Below are 18,961 nucleotides of genomic sequence, written 5' to 3'. Positions count from 1 at the left end.
CTGTGCATGTTTTTCATTTCTTCATTATTTTTAATGACATTCACCAGAATAACATCAGACTTCTGGATGTTTTCTGTGTGTTTGAGTCACGTACAATCTAAATTTATCTGTATTTTTGTTTAGATTTGACTCAAAGTTGCATGAATTTTAACGCTGTTAAACTGTGATTAGTCGAAGGAGTTCCTGTCTGCTCTGTGATTGGTCGAAGGAGTTCCTGTCTGCTCTGTGATTGGTCGAAGGAGTTCCTGTCTGCTCTGTGATTGGTTGAAGGAGTTCCTGTCTGCTGTGTGATTGGTTGAAGGAGTTCCTGTCTGCTGTGTGATTGGTCGATGGAGTTTCTGTCTGTTCTGTGATTGGTCAGTAGAGTTGCAGTCTGTTCTGTGATTGGTCAGAGGAGTTGCAGTCTGCTCTGTGATTGGTTATCATGGTGAATCTGAGCTGAATGATGCGTCATCATCTCATGGACGTACAGACCAATAACAGTGCATTAATGTCCTGATAGAACAGGTCATACAGGTGTAAACCTCCCATTGACAGACGTTAAAGGGTTAAAGTCCTGGTGAATATCTATGTGTAAGGACAGTTTTAGGTCAGATTTATGAGCAGATAACAGACATCTGAGATCAGTTTGATAGCATCACAGATGATATTTCAGACCAAATCTAAAAATATGTGCATCATATTCAGTCTGAGTCGATGTCAGACGAGGAGGAGGAGGTTTGGACTTTTACACCTGAGTTTGAGTTTTATATTGTTAGAACTTTGGTCTTTTTTCATTTTCTCGTCAGTTTCAGAAACTCTTCCTCCTGTTTTCATCTAATTCTGACCCAATAAATCCAGCCTCTGACATCTGTGGCTTTTCTTTATTTCCTGGCAGTTTTCCACACAGTAAAACACACATGAATACACAGTAAAACACAGCTAAATACACACTAAAATACACACATAAATACACAGTAAAACACACATAAATACACACTTAATACACAGTAAAACACAGATAAATACACTCTTAATACACAGTAAAACACAGATAAATACACTGTAAAACACAGATAAATACACACTTAATACACAGTAAAACACAGATAAATACACTGTAAAACACATAAATACACAGTAAAACACACATAAATACACTTAATACACAGTAAAACACACATAAATACACACTTAATACACAGTAAAACACACATAAATGCACTGTAAAACACATAAATACACACTTAATACACAGTAAAACACACATAAATACACACTTAATACACAGTAAAACACACATAAATACACACTTAATACACAGTAAAACACACATAAATACACACTTAATACACAGTAAGTCAGATAAATACACTGTAAAACACATAAATACACGCTTAATACACAGTAAAACACAGATAAATACTCAGTAAAACACATAAATACACAGTAAAACATACATAAATACACACTTAATACACAGTAAAACACTTAATACACAGTAAAACACAGATAAATACACAGTGAAACACACTTAATATACAGAAAAGCACACATAAATAGACAGTAAAAATACACACTAAAATACACAGTAAAACACAGCTAAATACAGTGTAAAAATACACACTAAATACATACTCAAAATGCACGCTAAATACACAGTAAAACACATAAATAAATGTTTTTCTGCCTTTTCGTCGTCATGTCAGATACTGACTTGTCTTTTATCCATTAGTTGTGTCTGTGATGATCTTTGGATTTGGTTTATACATTTGTTTCTTCAGTTTTAACCATACGTACCTGCCAGGTTTCAACGTTTACGGCTGAAATAACGATGGCCTGGAGCTCCGACTCCAACAGGAACCCGTTAATTCATCCATAAAACGGGTTCTGTAACCAGACGGTTCTGTAGAGAAGCCGTTTATCTGCAGAATTATGGCTCATTATTAATAGAACTAAAGACATAAAGACCATCCCTGCACAATCTGTGGAGAAAAGGAAGGCTTTAACTTTAATGCACATTAATGCATTTTATTCACATCATTGTCATAAACAACAAGTCGATTAGAGTCGAAGAATGTGATGAAAAAGTTAAATTTAGATGAGATAAAATGACATAATCCCTATTTAGTCCCACAATTATTCAGTGTTGCAGCAGCGTAGGAGTCATATTAAGAGTAAGGATTAAACTAAGAAAGTATCCAAAAATACACAAAAACATATAAATTAGTACTTAGTAGAAACAGTAATATTATATATGAACAGAAAATATAAGTACAACAGGTTTGTTTTTTCATCAGTAAAGTTACAGTTTTATATAAACTAGGTAAAAAAAAAAACTGTTGTATACAGTATTTATGTCAGTGTTGGGTTTCTGTAAATCTAAATGTACACAGCTGGGCTAGGCTCAGGTAGTTGTAATGGTTTGTTGGGTTTTTTTTTGTTTTTTGTTTTTGTTTTTTTTAGAGTAAATGTACATTGATGGGATGCAGCGACACCTTTTTAATTTAAATGTTATCAGATCATGTGACTGATCAGCTGTTGTCGTTTTCACATGAAGTGTGAAATGTGTGAAATGATTAGGTGAATTATCCATTTGACTGAAACAACATCAGACACTTGACATTAACAGTGACAGACTGTGAACAGTCACATTAACCCTCTGGTATCATACAGGTCCTTTAATCACCCAAAGCGCATCATCTGCAGTTTCGTAGTAATGTCAATGTTTTTCATACAGATCGTTTTCAACATTTTTTAAATTTTTTGTATTGTTTTGTATTTCATCAACTTGAGCCATATACAAAAATACCAAATAGTCAATAACTGTCATATTTTTAACCCTTTAAATGCCATGTTTGTAATGGAGAAAAAACATATTTTTGATGCAAAAAACATTTTTCCCTCGATATACTACATAAAAATTTAGTTATTTTTTGATTTTTTCATTCTGGCATATGTCAATGATTAGCACCAACACTGGTTAATATGCATAATTATTTTTTGTGTTAGGTCAATTGTTAAATGCTAAAATGTGTCAGTGTGCATTTTGTATTTAATTGGTAGAAGGGCGTTAGTGTAGGAATTTGACATTGTTTACAGTGTCTGTGTTGGTTCTCATTTGCCGAGGTCATTGTGCTTCTTGGTAGTTGTTCTACCAAGAAAATATTGTTTACAGTGTGCTGGTTTTAGTGGATGGCTCAGAATTTTAGAAATCAAATAAAAATGAACTTTTAAATTTTGACATAAAACAAATTGTATAAACTGATATGACCTTTTTTAACATGGAGTGCAAACTGTATATAATATGTTCACCTGGATACTGAAAGGTTACAAGAGGAGGAAAATTATGAAAAAAAGATAAAAATGAAGAAGGCGCAACATAAAAAAAAAATATGAAAGTGTTGTAAAAACCAACCAGTGCTGATGTGTTCATCCTCCACCGTAATACGACCTCTTACAACATGAAGTGCACAGTGTGCATTATATGCTCACCCAGATACCTGATGGTTAAATTCACATTATTTTACTGAAACAAAACAAACAACTGAACATTTACACACTTTACTTTTTACACTCTGAGGTCTGGTTGTGGTTTCCATATAAATCTGCTCTAAGCCATGGTCTGATCTTCACATAAATCCTAAAACTGGATGAACCTTCGACAGTGTCTCCACCCCCATCAATTACTTTGCCCCCTCGTTGTCTTCGCCCCCTCAGTGTCTCCGCCTGAACCATCTGTGTTTTCCAGCCTTCATTGTCGTCTTGCAGGTTTTCCGTCTCGTCTTCTCCATGGATCAGCGTCAGATCTCAGAGCTCAGTTTCCTCCTGTGAACGTCTTCTTCTTCTGTCTCAGTATTTGTGCAGGATTAACGTCAGGATTCGGTCTTGGCTGTTCCAGAACGTTCCATTCCCTCTGCTTCAGCCTGAGTTCAGAGTCGTCATCTATCAGTTTCTATTGGGCTTCAGCTCACAGATGGACGTTTTTCTGCATAATGTTCAGGTTTCTCACATTCCAGATTCTCTACTTTATTTTGCTGTAGTTTTGGAGAAACCTCAGCATCAATTTACTGCCAGTTTGGATAAAAACTCATTTCTTCAGATATTGACCCTTTATGGACAGTTGTGTCTCTGGTGCCACAATTTCACATCCACTGCCATTTAAGTTATTGACCAAATCCAACCGTCATGTTATATCTGAGATTGGGTTCTTTCTATTGGTCTATAACACATTACGGTAGAGGTCTGCATTGGCTGAGGGGGAGGGGTGGAAGTGGGTGGAGCAGAGAGCAGCAGAGTGTAGTTGGAGAGAGAGAGGTGGAAGATTTGTATTACTTATAGCAGCATTTTAGCGAGGTTTTAGTGGTGACTTCTTGTTGGTAATTGTATATAATAGTGTTAGTGCTGTTTTGGAGTGTTCTGTTGGTGTGTTTTGACATGTTTTTTTGCCTTTTTTCATTATTTTCATTGACAGAGTTCATTGATAGTTGTATTTTATCTGTAAATATTATATAAATTATATATGCAGAGCTATCCAGGGCACATAGAGATGCAGTGTCTGTATTCGAATCAGATGATGGATGTTTTTGTCAGTGAAATGAGGGGCTCTGTCTACAACTAGACAGAAAGTCAACAGAGACTATCACACAGGATAAAAATGACTAGAAAGAACTAAAAGGAAGCAGAAGAACATGGACACAGAATGATCTAGACAAACTAAAATATTCGAACACATGGAAAATAGTTGAAAGTTTATTTCTATAATCTCATAAAGATTTGTTATGAACATTTACAGTTGTTTTTCATAATAAATATGATTATAATTAATGGCCAGATATTGAAAGTTAAGTTCCTCCTGAAAAAAGGTGCAAAAGAATTGGCAAAAAACGCTGTTTTCTGATGCAAAACAACCATAAACAAATGTGTTCTAATGGTGATCCTGATGGGGTTAATCCTCATTTGGGTGATTCTCAGAGACGATGCTTATGCAGAAACATAATGAAGATGAAGGAAAAGAACTAAACCCACTTTAACTCCATCACATTGAGGTGGAGTTTAAGCTTGAAAAGAGAATATTGAGTTTTCCTCGGAGCTGTAACCCTCTGAGGGTCCATTTGCCTCCAGAACCCCCTGAAGCAGGTTGTAGTCTGGTGGAGGAACACAGCGGTCCAGACCCGGATCTGCCTTGGTGCCACCTGAAGCCCAGGAGGACGGTTTGAGCGAAGGCCAGCAGTCAAGACCAGGACGGTCTGAGCTGGAACAGGAACTGGTTTAGGGACATGGTCTTTATTTTACCATAAAATGAGTTTCAAGTTCAGGAAACAGGTTAAAAAAAGACCTGTTTATCATGCGTCAGAATCTGAGATAATTCAGTTCAGTTTCAACACAAACACACAATTTAAGGATCAGAAAAAAACATATTAAGCTGTATTATATAAAATAAATACAGTGTTTACCTCTGACAGCTGATGTTTCTTTCACATGTACCTCCTCTGTCTCCATCCATATTTGTGACGTTAACCTGCTGACGTGTAGAAGATGTCACTACACGACCACCAGAGGGCGCTGACTGAACCATCAGTCATTCCTGAATAAACCTCACCTCAGTGGTCATGGGAGTTGTAGTTTCCTGCTGTGAATGTTTTGTCAGTTTTTTCATGATGAAAAAGCAGCTTCTACACAGACAACGACAACAGAATCAAATGAAACTCAACATCGCGTTGCCTTGACGACGTAACAACATCACATCGATGTTTGTCCATGTTCCGTCCCATCCTCCATTTTACAAACCATAACACACTCATCAGAGTTAAAACGGAAGACACGTTTAAGATAACACCATGTCAGAATGGAAGAAGACGATTATTCACGTCAGATAATTCACATTTTTTGTGAAAGGATAGTTTGTAAATGTAAAAATTTTCATGTAATTTAACTTTTTTTTTTATGCTAAAACAGAGAGAAAGTTTGTATTTGTCATTATTTCTAGGTTATTCTGTTGTTATTTTACTGATCCACTTGAGATCATATTGGTCTGAATGTGGAACCTGAATTAAATGATTTTTACATCATTAATTGTTGACATGTTCAGTGTAATTTTTCATTCCATGGGCTGGATTGGACCTTGTAGTGGCCGGTTTTGGCCCATGGGCCGTATGTTTGACACCCCTGGTGTATAAAGTATCTAAAATAGAAATAACAGACTGAACTGGTGTAAAAGCCGTCGGACTGAGTCATGTTTGTGAACTCTTCTTCTCTTTGTTCTGACTCTGTGTCTGACACGGCGGCGTCTGGAGGCGGTGCTCGGCGAAAAGCCCCCGTTGATAAACGAGTGAACATCAGGACACTTTGACAGGTGAGCGGCGTCATTAAAGGCCCGATCTCGCCTCTGATGGGAATCTGAGACACCGCCGCCACGGGGAACACAGCGGCATGATGGGAAACCTCTGCAGGGGTTTTTCAACGCCGCCATTTCATTTCTCAGATAGTTGAGCAACAGAAACACGGGGGGGTGGGGGTGAAGGGGGCCGGGGGGGTGGGGTTTGGATCCGACAGGTTCACTCTGTTTTGTTACTTCAAGCTCGGTTTGACGTCAATGGAGCTGGAGGAGCTGGCCGTCCCCCGCCGCCGCTCGCTGTGTTCCATGAAACAACCAATGGAGTGGAGAGAACGACGGCCCCGCGGCCTTCTGGGAAGACGACAGGCTTCACTGGACTTTGATAGAGTTTGTAAGAGCGGATGGGGGAGGGGGTCGGAGTGTCCTCAGGAGTCTGGACTCACCTGATGAAACAGCACTGAGAGGAAAACAACAGAAGAAGAAGAAGAGGAGGAGGATGGTTGGTTGGTTGGTTGGTTGGTCGGTCGGTTGGTCGATTAGTCTGTCGGTTGGTCGGTCAGTCAATCGGTCAGTCAGTTGGTTGGTTGGTTGGTTGGTCGGTCAGTCAGTTGATTGTGTAATTGGAAAGATAAAATCACATATGAACAAACCGCAGGAATAAATCAGTTGTGGATGTAAAGGCAAGTTTCAGACAAAAAAACTGTGGAAAAATAAGTGAAAACCACTGATATTAAATTAAACATGAAATAAAATAAAGACCAGAAAAATGAAAGACATTAAACTGATAAAAGCTTTAAAGTATGAAAGTAGAATAATAATGACAACAAGCAAGTAAATACAGAATAAACCTGGTTCATGTAACATCCAATCATTAACAAACGTCAGTACTGATTCCACTGATGTTCCACCAGTAAACAGAACCCGTCCGTTCATCCAGACCCAAAAGAACTGATGTTTCAGTGTCACGTTCATTCTGTGGTTTGTTGGATGTAAACCCTGACAGTGGTCTGGGTCCGACTGAACCAGGTCACTGCATCTGTTTCCAGGTCACCGGGTCAATGACGGACTGTGGCACTCTGTGAGCGTGGACACCAGGAGTCTGCAGATCAGTCTGACCCTGGACAACGAACCTGCCGCCACCGTCGACCAATGGGAGCAGCTCCAGCCCAGAGGGAACTTCTACTTCGGAGGTAAGAGGGTGGGTCCATCTGGTTCTGGTTCTTTTCAGACCCACTTTTATCTCCTGTTTTTTGTCTTGTTTCTTCTTGTAGAACAGGAATGTTAAACTCATTTACGTTCAGGCATCTGATCCCATCCAGACCTCCAGGACCCTTAACCTGAAATTTCAATCACAGACGCATAACTAACATCCTTTTTTTTCTAAACAGATCCAACTGAATCCGATCATCCATGTAAATACAGTCTATTCTTGTCCAACAGGTGGTTGTCGTCCTCTGGGATCCGTTCAACTTGTGTTTGTGCAGCATTTTCAATAATTCAACACTGACATCTGATCTAATATGCATGTGTTCTTAGCCACCGCTGTCCCGTCATTTAACTCGTCTGTTGAACATCCACTGGGTTATTTTAGTCCAGAAGTATTTGGACAGTGACTGAAAACAGAGGAACTCACTAGAACCGCCATCGGGTCATTTAGACCTGGAACCACGGCAGGGTTAGAACTGTAAATTACAAGTCTGTTACGGGAATATTTGGTAGTTTCTTTTCAAAATACCACATAAAAATAGATCAAGTAACATAATAGGAGAATTGTGTAATTTTGTCATGGTAGGATTTATTTTACTTTAGCAGCATAACAATGTAAAGTCACTTCAGTTGAACTATCAATGGAAAAATACATGTAATAAAATATGAGAAAGTCCCTTTACAGAACAGGATGAATAGAATAGAAATATAGAATAATATAGAATACAACAGGGTTTTTACGAGGTTCACACTTTTTAAGAGGTCAAAATGACCTCATGGTGGTTCTAGTGTTAAAATAGTTGTAATTCCTAAATGTTTAGTGTAATATTTGTGTTAAACCAGTTGAATCAAAGTCCAGGATTGGTTCATTCCAGATTCACTGTGAACAGAGGAAACATTTATAAACTGTGTTACTGTCCAAATACTTATAAACCTGTTGTAATAATTTTACAGTTGATGAACCTGCTTTAAATCCAATCATTATCCTCATTTTCCAGGTTCAGTGTCCTTCATAATGAATCACAAGCACTTCATTGTTTTTATTGATGAAGTAAAGCTAAAACATTCTGACACACAAACCCTGGGTTTTGTCTTCAGAAAAAAAAAAAAAAAAAAACTTCAGAAAAAGTTTGTTCAGGATGAGTTCAGCCTGTTTGTCTGGAGATTTTTAACTCTGTACAGTCAACTGTTTTCACCTCAGAATTATAATTACAATTACATATATATATATATATATATATATATATAAATAAATAAAGAGAGAGAGATGAATATATATATATGTATAGATAGTATGTGTATAGATAGATACGTAAATATAGTATGCATATATGTGTGTGTGTGTATATATATATATATATATATATATATAATATATGTACACACACACACACACAATAATTTCTCCTGGGCTTATAATAAAGTATTCTGCCTCTGGTTCTGTTTCTTATTTTCATCCATTTTGACTCTTTCGTCCTGTTTCTTCCTGTATTTTTTTGTATCTCGCTGTCCAGGTTGCCCCCCCAATGGCTGCCGTAACCCCACCCAGTCCTTCCAGGGCTGCATGCGTCTCATCTCCATCAATGGCCAGCCAATCAGCCTGGGTCATGTCCAGCAGGGGCTGCTGGGAAACTACAACGAGCTGCAGTTTGACACCTGCAGCATAAGAGACAGGTAAGGCCCTGGGCTGATGCATCATGGGTAATGTGAGCGGACAGCAGAACCGTGTTTACTTTGTTAATTCATTGGTGGGGGGATGTTTCCTTGACATGTCCAATCGAGACAGGCCAAGTGACAGGACCGTCCAATTAACCAGCAGCGGTGGAGGCTCAGAACAGCGTCCTGGCAGAGGACGGCACCATGACAGCTAACTAACTTTGGTCTAATCCAGACCAAACCAGTCTAATCCACACCAAACTAGTCTAAACCAGACCAAACCAGTCTAATCCACACCAAACCAGTCTAAGACAGGCCAAACCAGTCCAGTCCAGACCACAGGTGGTTTATAGATCTGATCCAATCACCTTCTATCACCAACTATCCTTAGGTTTACTTTACTTGTTTACACCACAACAGGAAGTGACATCATTTCACCAGGACTTGTCATCATTGTTGGTGTTTATCCTTGATGATCCAGGTCTGGTTTATCCAGGTCTGGTTTAGCTTTGATGAGCCAGGTCTTATTTATCCTTGTCTGGTCTATCCGGGTCTTGCTTATCCTGGTCTGGTTTATCTGGGTCTGGTCTATCCGGGTCTGGTTTATTCAGGTCTGGTTCTTCTGGGTCTGGTCTATCTGGGTTTGGTCTATCTGGGTCTGCTCTATCTGGGTCTGGTTTATCTGGGTCTGGTCTATCTGGGTCTGGTCTGTCTGGGTCTGGTCTATGGTTGAGCCTCATTATCACCGTCCTCCGTCGACCACATAAACCTGTATGAGTGTGCATGTGTCTTTTGTCTCAGCATCCAATCAGATTTCATGACCGGGTTTATGTCCGGCGTACACTCTTCTGTAATTTCATGACCTGTGAGAGCAGCCGTGGACACGATGGCAGAAAGAGCTCGGTGTTAATTAAAGCGGCGGCCGTAACCTTATCCGGCTGCGGCGGCAAGTTCGGCTGCAATTAATGGGTGAGAGATGAAAGTGTATGAAATTATAGATGCACGCTCGAAAGGACGGCAATTATGTGAAAGTGGAGGAGGCTGGAGGAAGGACTATTAATCACAGAGTGCGGTTTGGAGTTTCCTTGAAGTGCTTATTGTGTTCACATCCCGTAAACACGAACGGCGCTCTGACGGTAATGCATCGGCGCGTCTCCGACTTCATCCGATGTGAACAAACAGCCGCGTTGCTGCTGATGGTTTTATTCCACTTTTAATAAAGCCTTTGTCATAACGAAGCCACGTGGCGTTACCTGTGTTTTATGTACGACGTTAACGCCTCTGGGACGTCTGCCACCTTTTGTTTTCCCTTCACAAATGCCTCCTTCATCGCTGTGTTTCTGCTAAAAGCTTTATTTATGCTTTAAATGTTGCGCTGACACGTTTCACTCAGATCAAAGCGCTGCAGAATCGCCTTCAGCAGGAGTTTGTCATGAGCAGAACAACACAAACAGGCTTTAAGCTTCTGCAGAGGCAACGGCAGCAAAATACCGATGAGCTGAAGGAAGGCAATGTTTAATGAATGTGGCAGAGAAGGAAACTCACCTGACACACTCAGGATTTCAACTCCACTTCTGCTGATTTCTAGCATTCTGGGAAATATAAGCAAAAAAATATCAGGAAATAGTTGTAAAATACACACATTTTAATCCAACACTGCAATGTAAAGCTCCTAAACACTTTAGAATTGGATAACATACACTTTACAATAAAAACAGTAAAACTCAAACCAATCACATCCTTTTATTGGATGAATACTGCAACCATTCATATGTTTGATCGGTACTTTAACCTTTTAACTCATGCTCAAGCAGAAGAAAAGATGGAAGTGATTCAAAGAGTCAAATTATTGGAAGGAAACAAGTAAAAAAACAAAAAAATAGAGATGAAACGACTAAAATTGGGTTAAAAATGTCAAACACATTATTAAAACCTGAAGGACAAGAAGAACCGTCATCTACTGAAAAGAAATATGGACAAAAACACATTCTCCTCAGAAGAAAAGACCTGGATTTGTACAGATCATATTATGTACAGTCCTCCTCAAAATTCTTCATACCCCTGCCATTTTTTGTGACTTTTTGTTTTGTGATGAAATGAATGAGTTTCCTCAAGTTTGTTTGAGACTTACATAAGATACACAAGTGAGGGAATAACAACAAATGATACTTAGAAATACTTTATTTGAGGAGTAGTTTATTAGTGGATTTCCAAAAAACACCATGTTCAAAATCATTCATACCCTAGGTTTACTTGGTCCAGTGTCTGTTCTTAATAGTCAGTAGAGTAGCCTTTGGTCTTGATGATGGTTCCTGTTAGTGTCCACAGGTTCTCTTATGTCTCCTGTGGGATGTTGGCCCACTCTTCCTTGGCCAAAGCCTCCAGCTGAATCCAGTTGGAAGATCTCCTACCCATCACTTTGGTCTTCGGCTCCCTCCACAGATTGGGGGGGGGGGGGGGGTAGCAGTCCGTGATTGTCAAAGTGAAACTGAACACACTTTACTTTTCCTCTAACTCTCCAGGCAGCACAGACACACAGGAGCAGACAGAATCTCTGTGCAGCAAAAAGTTAATACATCGGTTACATATTGACCGATGTTGATTAATCGGTGATATGCTATTATCAGCCTGATTAATTGACGGGCCCTAGTAGTGATAGATGTAGCAATCCCAAGTGATAGCAACATCACAAAGAAAGAAAGAATACGAGAAGCTCGAGAAATACCAAGGGCTGAAAGAGGAGATAGAGAAAATGTGGGGTGTGAAGGCAACAGTGGTACCAGTGGTGTTGGGGGCACTGGGGGCAGTGACCCCCAAGCTGAGAGGATGGAACCAGCAGATACCAGGAACAACATCAGAGATCTGTGTCCAAAAGAGAACAGTCCTAGGAACAGCTAAGATCCTGCACAGAACCCTCAGGCTCCAAGGCCTCTGGTAGAGGACCTGAGTCTGAAGGAGACAGTGCCCAGGTATATATACAGGCTCTCCCAACAAACTTAACATCATTTCATCAACTAATAATTTGTTTAAAATTAGTTTGCTCTTTTTGCTCAAAAAAGTGTAATAATTTTTATTGTTCTGCTTTCAGGAATAGACATGCCATTTACTGTGACAGAAAAGGTGTTCTGTGTATTGAAGTATACCCAAACTCAGTCAAATGTGAATGCGCAATGTGAATTTGTTAGAAAATTTCATAAACACAGACAGACAGACAGACAGACAGATCGGACTGAGTTTAAGGGGAAAAGGTCACATGGTCTGATGAGTCCAGACTAACCTTGATCCAGAGGGACGGACACATCAAAACTAAAATAAAACTAGACCAAAGTATCGTAAAACCAAACTAGGAGATGATTTCAACAGACTGAAAGTTGGTAAAACTAGTATAAAAAATGGTTTAAACAAACTATGTGAAGGTTAAACCAGACTTAAAGATGGTTAAACTAGACTAAAGTATGGTGAAGCCAAACTAAGACATTCATTTATGTTAATTACTGAACATTTTCACGGTGGTGTCCTGGAGTGTCTGAAAACGGTTCAGTTTTCTGTTTCCTTTTCGGATCCACTTCAGCTCATATGTGTGCATTGATCTGTGATGGCGAACACGGCCCATCCATACACCACAATACCCAGGAGTCTCAGCTGCTGTTGCCATGGAGACAAGGTCCCAAACTCTTCAGCGACAGTCGACACTTTTTAGAAACAGAGGAGAAGCTCTGGGACTGAAAAGCACCTGGACCGACATCAATGCCTCCATGAATAAATGAAGAATCACAGCTAATGAGTCGCTGTTTTACCTTTTTCATCGACTTTTACCCAAATGATCCAAACCCAAACATATCGAAGTGTTTCTGTTACAAACCCAGCTTAAAAACACTCCACTCATGACACAGAAAACCAGGAAATTCAGCACAGTTTGTTTAAAGTTCATATCGGGGCTGTGTGGTGTTTTTCAGGTGTTTACCGAACCTGTGTGAACATGGAGGTCGATGTCGTCAGTCCTGGAGCTCGTTTTCCTGCGACTGTTCAGGAACCGGATACTCTGGAGCTACATGCCACAACTGTGAGTATTCATGGTTCTGGTTCCATTATAAAATCCTCTGCACCACGTTTGGGGTAAATATAGTTGAACTGACAGAGGACAGTGTTAATAGGGTTCTAATCGGCAGACATTCAGGTCTTCAGTTTACTACTTACAATTTAAATTTTACATCTCATCATTTTTTTCAGTTTTTAATTTTTCATTTCTCTGCATTGTTTTAGTGTTTGATTTTACGTCTCTAATCTTTTTGTAGTGTTTCCTGTTCCATCTCTAATTGTGTTTTTAACGTTTCCATTGGTCTTTATCGTCCCTCTGGTGTCATAGTTGTGTTTTTTCCTTAAGTCTTTCCACTCGTCGTTCATCATTAAACGTGTAATAAACGGTATCCGTTGGGATGATGAAAACAGCATAAGTGTCCTTTAAAGGACCGAGGCTCCAGTCAGTCTGTGTTTCTATGCATCTGCCGTCCTCACATGTCAAGAAGAAGAAGAAATGACTGTAACGTCTCCTGAATCACTGATAAACTGGACCAAACACAGACTGACTTCATTTAACACCACAGAAGAAGAAACCACCTTCAGTCAACAAGAGGAAGCATCTGTTAAGTTCTAATACAGGAAGAAGAAATGAAAAATAAATGTTCAATTAGACACCAGTTTCAGAGAGTTTGTTTAATGACAGAATCATGAATGTCCCTGTTATTAAAAAAAGAAAATAGGTCAGTATTTCATCAAACAATCATCAAAGTTTTTACAAAATTCATGCAAGGGTTCAAGGGTTTTTATTTTAGATTTAGTTATTTACTCATTACTTTATTCATTTTTGTTGATTTTATGGAGTATTTTCTTCATTTTCCTGCTTATTTTGATCACTTTTTGCTCATTTTGGTTTTTATTTCATTGTTTTTCTGCTCATTTCATTGATCATTCATTTCATTTTCTTCATTTTCTTGATTATTTCTGCTAGTTTGTCATTTGTTTTCTTGTCCTGTTCATTATTTTCCTGATTGTTCTCGATTTTTCTGGAGTATTTTGTTCTTTTTTTTTTTTTTTTACTTATTTTGTTCATTCTTGTTGATTTTCTTGGGTTTTTTGTTCATTTAATTGCTTTTTTTTGTTTCATTTTCTTATTTTGTTCAGTAGGTTTTTTTGCTGTCATTTTATTTGTCATTTTATTAATTTCTGTTGATTATTGAGATGTTTTTTCTCCTCATTTTCTTGCCTATTTTCTGCATTTTTGTCCAGTTTGTTCATTCTTTGTTAATTTAGTTCATTATTTTGTTCATTTGGGTTGATGTTGTTTCTTATTGTATCGACTGTTTTGTTGATTTTTATTTAACTCCTGTCTGTCTGTAGGGTTTGTTTTACTTTTGTACAGTAATGGTCTATTTCCTGTTGAATTCTTGTGCTGGTTTTATTTATTTGTGTTGAATTCTTTCCATGCAGTGGTCATATTGACCTTGTCTTCTCTTATGTTTCTGCCTCCAGCCATCTACGAGTCGTCGTGCGAGGCCTACAAGCTGATTGGCAGCTCGTCAGGTTTCTACTCCATTGATCCAGATGGTAGCGGCCCCCTGGGGCCCACACAGGTCTACTGCAACATGACAGGTGAGCACCGCCACCACCAGGGCATCCTCTGTCCAATCAGAAACCGTCACACACATTCACATGATCCACCAGGAAAACAGGCTTTAACAGGAAGGTGAACGGGGTCTACTAGAACCTGTGGAATCAGATCCGGTTCAGGTTCAGTTTCTTTAATTGTCAATCAAACATGTTGAAAATATCATAGAGCAGGGGTTCCCAAAGTGGGGTACGCTTACCCCCAGGGGTACTTGGAAGAAGCCCAGGGGGTACTTGAAATTAATATTTTTATTTTTTTATTTTTATTTTTTATTGGACTGTCTTTCCTCTGTAGCACTTTGAGATTCTGCTGAATGAAAAGTGCTTTATAAATGCAATTTTTATTATTATTATTACTATTATCATTATCATTATTATTATTATTATTATTATTATTATTATTAAATTTTGGGGGGAAAATACATTCAATAAGTCATCATGACCTGAATACAAAATAAATAATGAGAATTAATGCTGAAATATAAAACACAATAAATACATTCATATAATAGTTTTATTGTCAATCATCTTTTTTAAGCTTTGGTAACATTTTCTGAACATTGCTATTTTATATTATTCAAAGTGAGTTTATTTGAGTAGCTAAGTAATTATTTTTTGTTGATGAATGGTTCATTTATTAATTAATGACCAATTTATTTATTTTTCTTATCAATGAAAGAGGGCACTTTTTAGCTTATATTTTTTACACAAAATTTCCTTTTAAAAAATTTGTTATTTTTTATATATTACAGCTAAATATTTGTGGTTTGTTTACAAAGTTTTTCAAATATAAACGGACACCTTTGGCACAGAAATAAATTTTGCCTCATTTTCAATAAAAAATTCTGAAGCGAGAGTTGGGTGTATTTGGCTAAAAAAGTGTATTTCAGGGGTTCTCCTCTGTAAAAAGTTTGAGAATCACTGTCATAGAGAAACCAAAAGTGTCTCCCAGGACCAGTGTAATAATAAATACATAATAAATAATACAAAAACAGGACTTAGAAAAAAAAAAAAATCAATGTACAAAACGTGCAATGTTGGTTTTTTTGTTGTTAATTTACCTTTCTTATTGCTTATTATTATTGTTGTTATTATTACTATTGTTGTAATTATTAGTTTTTTATTGTGTTTTATTCTTGTTATTGTATGTGTTGTTCTTATTTGTCAATTTTTAACATTATTTGTAGGTTATTCTGTTACTGTTTTACTGGTCTGATCCACTTTAGATCATATTGATCTGAATGTGGAACGTGAACTAAAATGATTTTAACATCATTTACTGTTAATATCTTTAATGTAATTTTTGTATTTCACACATTTATCCCATGGGAGGGATTGGACTCTTTGGTGGGCTGGTTTTGGCCCATGGGCCATATGTTGGACACCCCTGTTATTGAGGGTCTGGTCCTTATCGTCGTTGTCCACCTCTACTGTGTCCTTCTGTACATACATGTGGACCGTTTATCGTGAGGATGAGGCGGTATCTCAGGTTCTCTGTGTTCTCCGTCCTGGACTCACTAATCCTAGCGGTTGGGAAGCGGCGCCGCCTCAGGTCGACCTCAATTACAGAATCCATTAGACATGTAAATAAGGCCGCCTGGAAGGGATTTCCTCTTAAGGCTGGGTAAATATGAGCTGCACATCATGCATAATAAGTGGAGGAGAATGTCTGAGCCGCTCAGGACCGATTATTATATAGGCCTGATGGAACCGACCGACGTCTGGAACCCTCAGCGTTCAGGTTCCAGGTCGTCATTACAGACTCTGTTGGATAAAAGTGGAGTTAAGCACCGTTAAACTCAGCCGTCCTCTGATACTTTACACATCTGCAACAGGAAACACTGGATTATGTTGTAATGAGTCTAATTAACAAACAGCAGCACTTCATTAAAGCCTGATGTCGGACATTTGTTTTCCTGAAATATTAAATCACAGTAACACGTTTGCTTCTGTGTATTTATAGACTCAGATTGTAATTAAAGTTAGTTTGCATTCTTCAAGTGTTTGAGGTAATTATCCTTCACAAACCGACACCATTATTACACCTCCTACAACAGATGATGGGTCAGGTTATTGAGCAAGTTTGGTGCTTTATGTGTCAATTGTCTCAATGGAGAAGGTTAAGCTGTGGTTGAAGTTTGGTGGGTTGGAATAGACGGGGAAAAAAATCCTTTTTCTTTCCTGAACCTTCTTATAAGTCATATTGTTCATCTGGAAATGTTTTCTGCTTTAATAAGATCACAGATACCTATAGAAGCAAAACACCTCTGTATAGTTAATATATAGTTAACACTGAGCTAGCATTTAGCATTAGCTTACCCATGACCCCTCAACTGCCACAGCTCCACCCCTTTTGTCTAAATATGGTCACTTATAGTTCCAAAAAGCCAAAGTGGCGACAACAAAATCACAAACTACTGGTTTTAAGACAAGGTAGACATACTGGACCTTTACTACAATGACAGACATAACATGTGTATTTGTACGTGTGTATTTATGTGTGTACTCTGATACACAGTAAATAAACCTAGACCATTTGTGTGTATGTGTGCGTGTTACCTTCTGTGTGTCTGTTTTCAGAGGAGCGGGTTTGGACCGTTGTGACCCATAACAGCACCGACCCAGTCCGAGTCCAGGGCTCGTCTCTGCAGAAACCCCACATCATGAATTTCAACTACAGCGCGTCAGCTGAGCAGCTCCGGGCCATCGTCACTGGGTCAGAACAGTGTCAACAGGAAGTGGTCTACACCTGCAGGAAGTCCCGCCTCTTCAACACCAAAGGTCAGACTCTGTCATGGTCTGGTCTAACCTGGTCTGGTCCGTCCTGGTCTTGTCTGTCCCAGTTCATACTGGTCTTGTTTGGACATGGGTCCTTGTCCTCCGTGTCCAGATTGACTGGTATCGATGATGACCCGGTTCAGACCAGATCAGCTTCAGCTCCTTCAGTTTTGACCAAACCAACGTCCACTCGTCCGTTGAATCTATTGAATGAAAGCACTGTCCAGACAAACAGATGTCAGTTCTGGACTACATGTGCTCAGACAGAACCCAGGTCTGAGTCCGTCTGTCGATGCCAAAACAGAACTGGGTCGTCCAGAACCAGAACCATCAGACCAATATGATGGCGATGGGATAGACTGAAACATGAATGAATGTCTGGACGATGGAACGTTACAGAAGAACTAGAAACACGTTTATTACAAACAGAGACAGTCATTTCAGATGCAACATTCACGTGTCTGTGGTAAAAAAGGGAAATAGTTTTGTGTTGATACTGAAGTTGAGTTTTAAATTTTTTTCTTGTAAATGTAACTCTTTAACCTCCGAGAGTCTGAGTTTAATCGACCATGGACCCTCATTTACTCCCATGATCCTTATCCAGTGGGTCGGTTTTTTCCACAGACGTAGTTCAAAGGTGAAAGGTGAAGAGGTAATTTTTCAGTGGTTGTCATTAAACACATTGTCATCAATGAAGACGTATCAGATCAAACCATTCCCTGTTTTCACTGACAGGGCTTTGGTCGTTGAATTCCTTCTGTGTGTTTCCATCTCTGTGTCTGTTGGATGTGTTCACTGTGGCAATGCACTGATCTGCTCTGTGATTGGCTGTTGCAGATGGCCGGCCCCTGTCATGGTGGTTGGACCAGGGGGGAGAGAGGCGGAGCTACTGGGGTGGGTTCCTGCCCGGTGTCCAGCAGTGTTCCTGTAGTCTGGAGGAAAACTGCGTTGACATGAACTACTTCTGCAACTGCGACGCCGACAGAGACGCGTGGTACGTGAACGCAACACTAACTTGACCACGAACACATCTGCAGCCGTTGAGTCACATGACCGTCATTAAACCTGGTCATGTGATGAGGGTCGGGTCTGTCATCGTCTTTATCTAATGTTCAGACGTGAACCCTTTAAGGCCTAGATTTATTTATGGGGGGTTTTGTAATAAAATGTCAGAGAGTGTCTTTTTTTGCACCTTTTATTCTTTTCTTTAACTTAACTTTAAATATGTCCATTAATTATCATTATTGTATTTAATAAATTCTTAAATATCATCATCTTATGTAGCGAATTGGTGAGTTAGTTTTTTCCCAGAATGCACCTCCACCTGTTCGTTCCTCCTCT

At 39.0% G+C, this 18,961-nt stretch overlaps 1 protein-coding gene and 1 long non-coding RNA gene across 2 annotated transcripts in view; both read left to right on the top strand.

Moving 5' to 3' along the window:
- LOC115412490 (contactin-associated protein-like 5) overlaps positions 1-18,961 on the top strand; it is a 108,996-nt gene that overhangs the window by 74,689 nt on the left and 15,346 nt on the right. Inside the window, exons 9-14 of the mRNA XM_030125023.1 lie at positions 7,363-7,506; positions 9,037-9,196; positions 13,135-13,241; positions 14,708-14,827; positions 17,423-17,623; positions 18,458-18,614. Of these exons, the coding sequence (XP_029980883.1) occupies positions 7,363-7,506; positions 9,037-9,196; positions 13,135-13,241; positions 14,708-14,827; positions 17,423-17,623; positions 18,458-18,614 (889 nt within the window). The remainder of the gene's footprint in view (positions 1-7,362; positions 7,507-9,036; positions 9,197-13,134; positions 13,242-14,707; positions 14,828-17,422; positions 17,624-18,457; positions 18,615-18,961) is intronic.
- LOC115412524 (uncharacterized) lies at positions 2,971-3,190 on the top strand. Its single transcript, XR_003934348.1, has 2 exons — positions 2,971-3,080; positions 3,158-3,190. It is a non-coding gene; the product is annotated as an uncharacterized LOC115412524 (long non-coding RNA).

The sequence above is a fragment of the Sphaeramia orbicularis genome, chromosome 21 (genome assembly GCF_902148855.1).
Source record: "Sphaeramia orbicularis chromosome 21, fSphaOr1.1, whole genome shotgun sequence".
Lineage (NCBI taxonomy): Eukaryota > Metazoa > Chordata > Actinopteri > Kurtiformes > Apogonidae > Sphaeramia > Sphaeramia orbicularis.
This window is presented reverse-complemented; position numbering and strand designations above follow the sequence as displayed.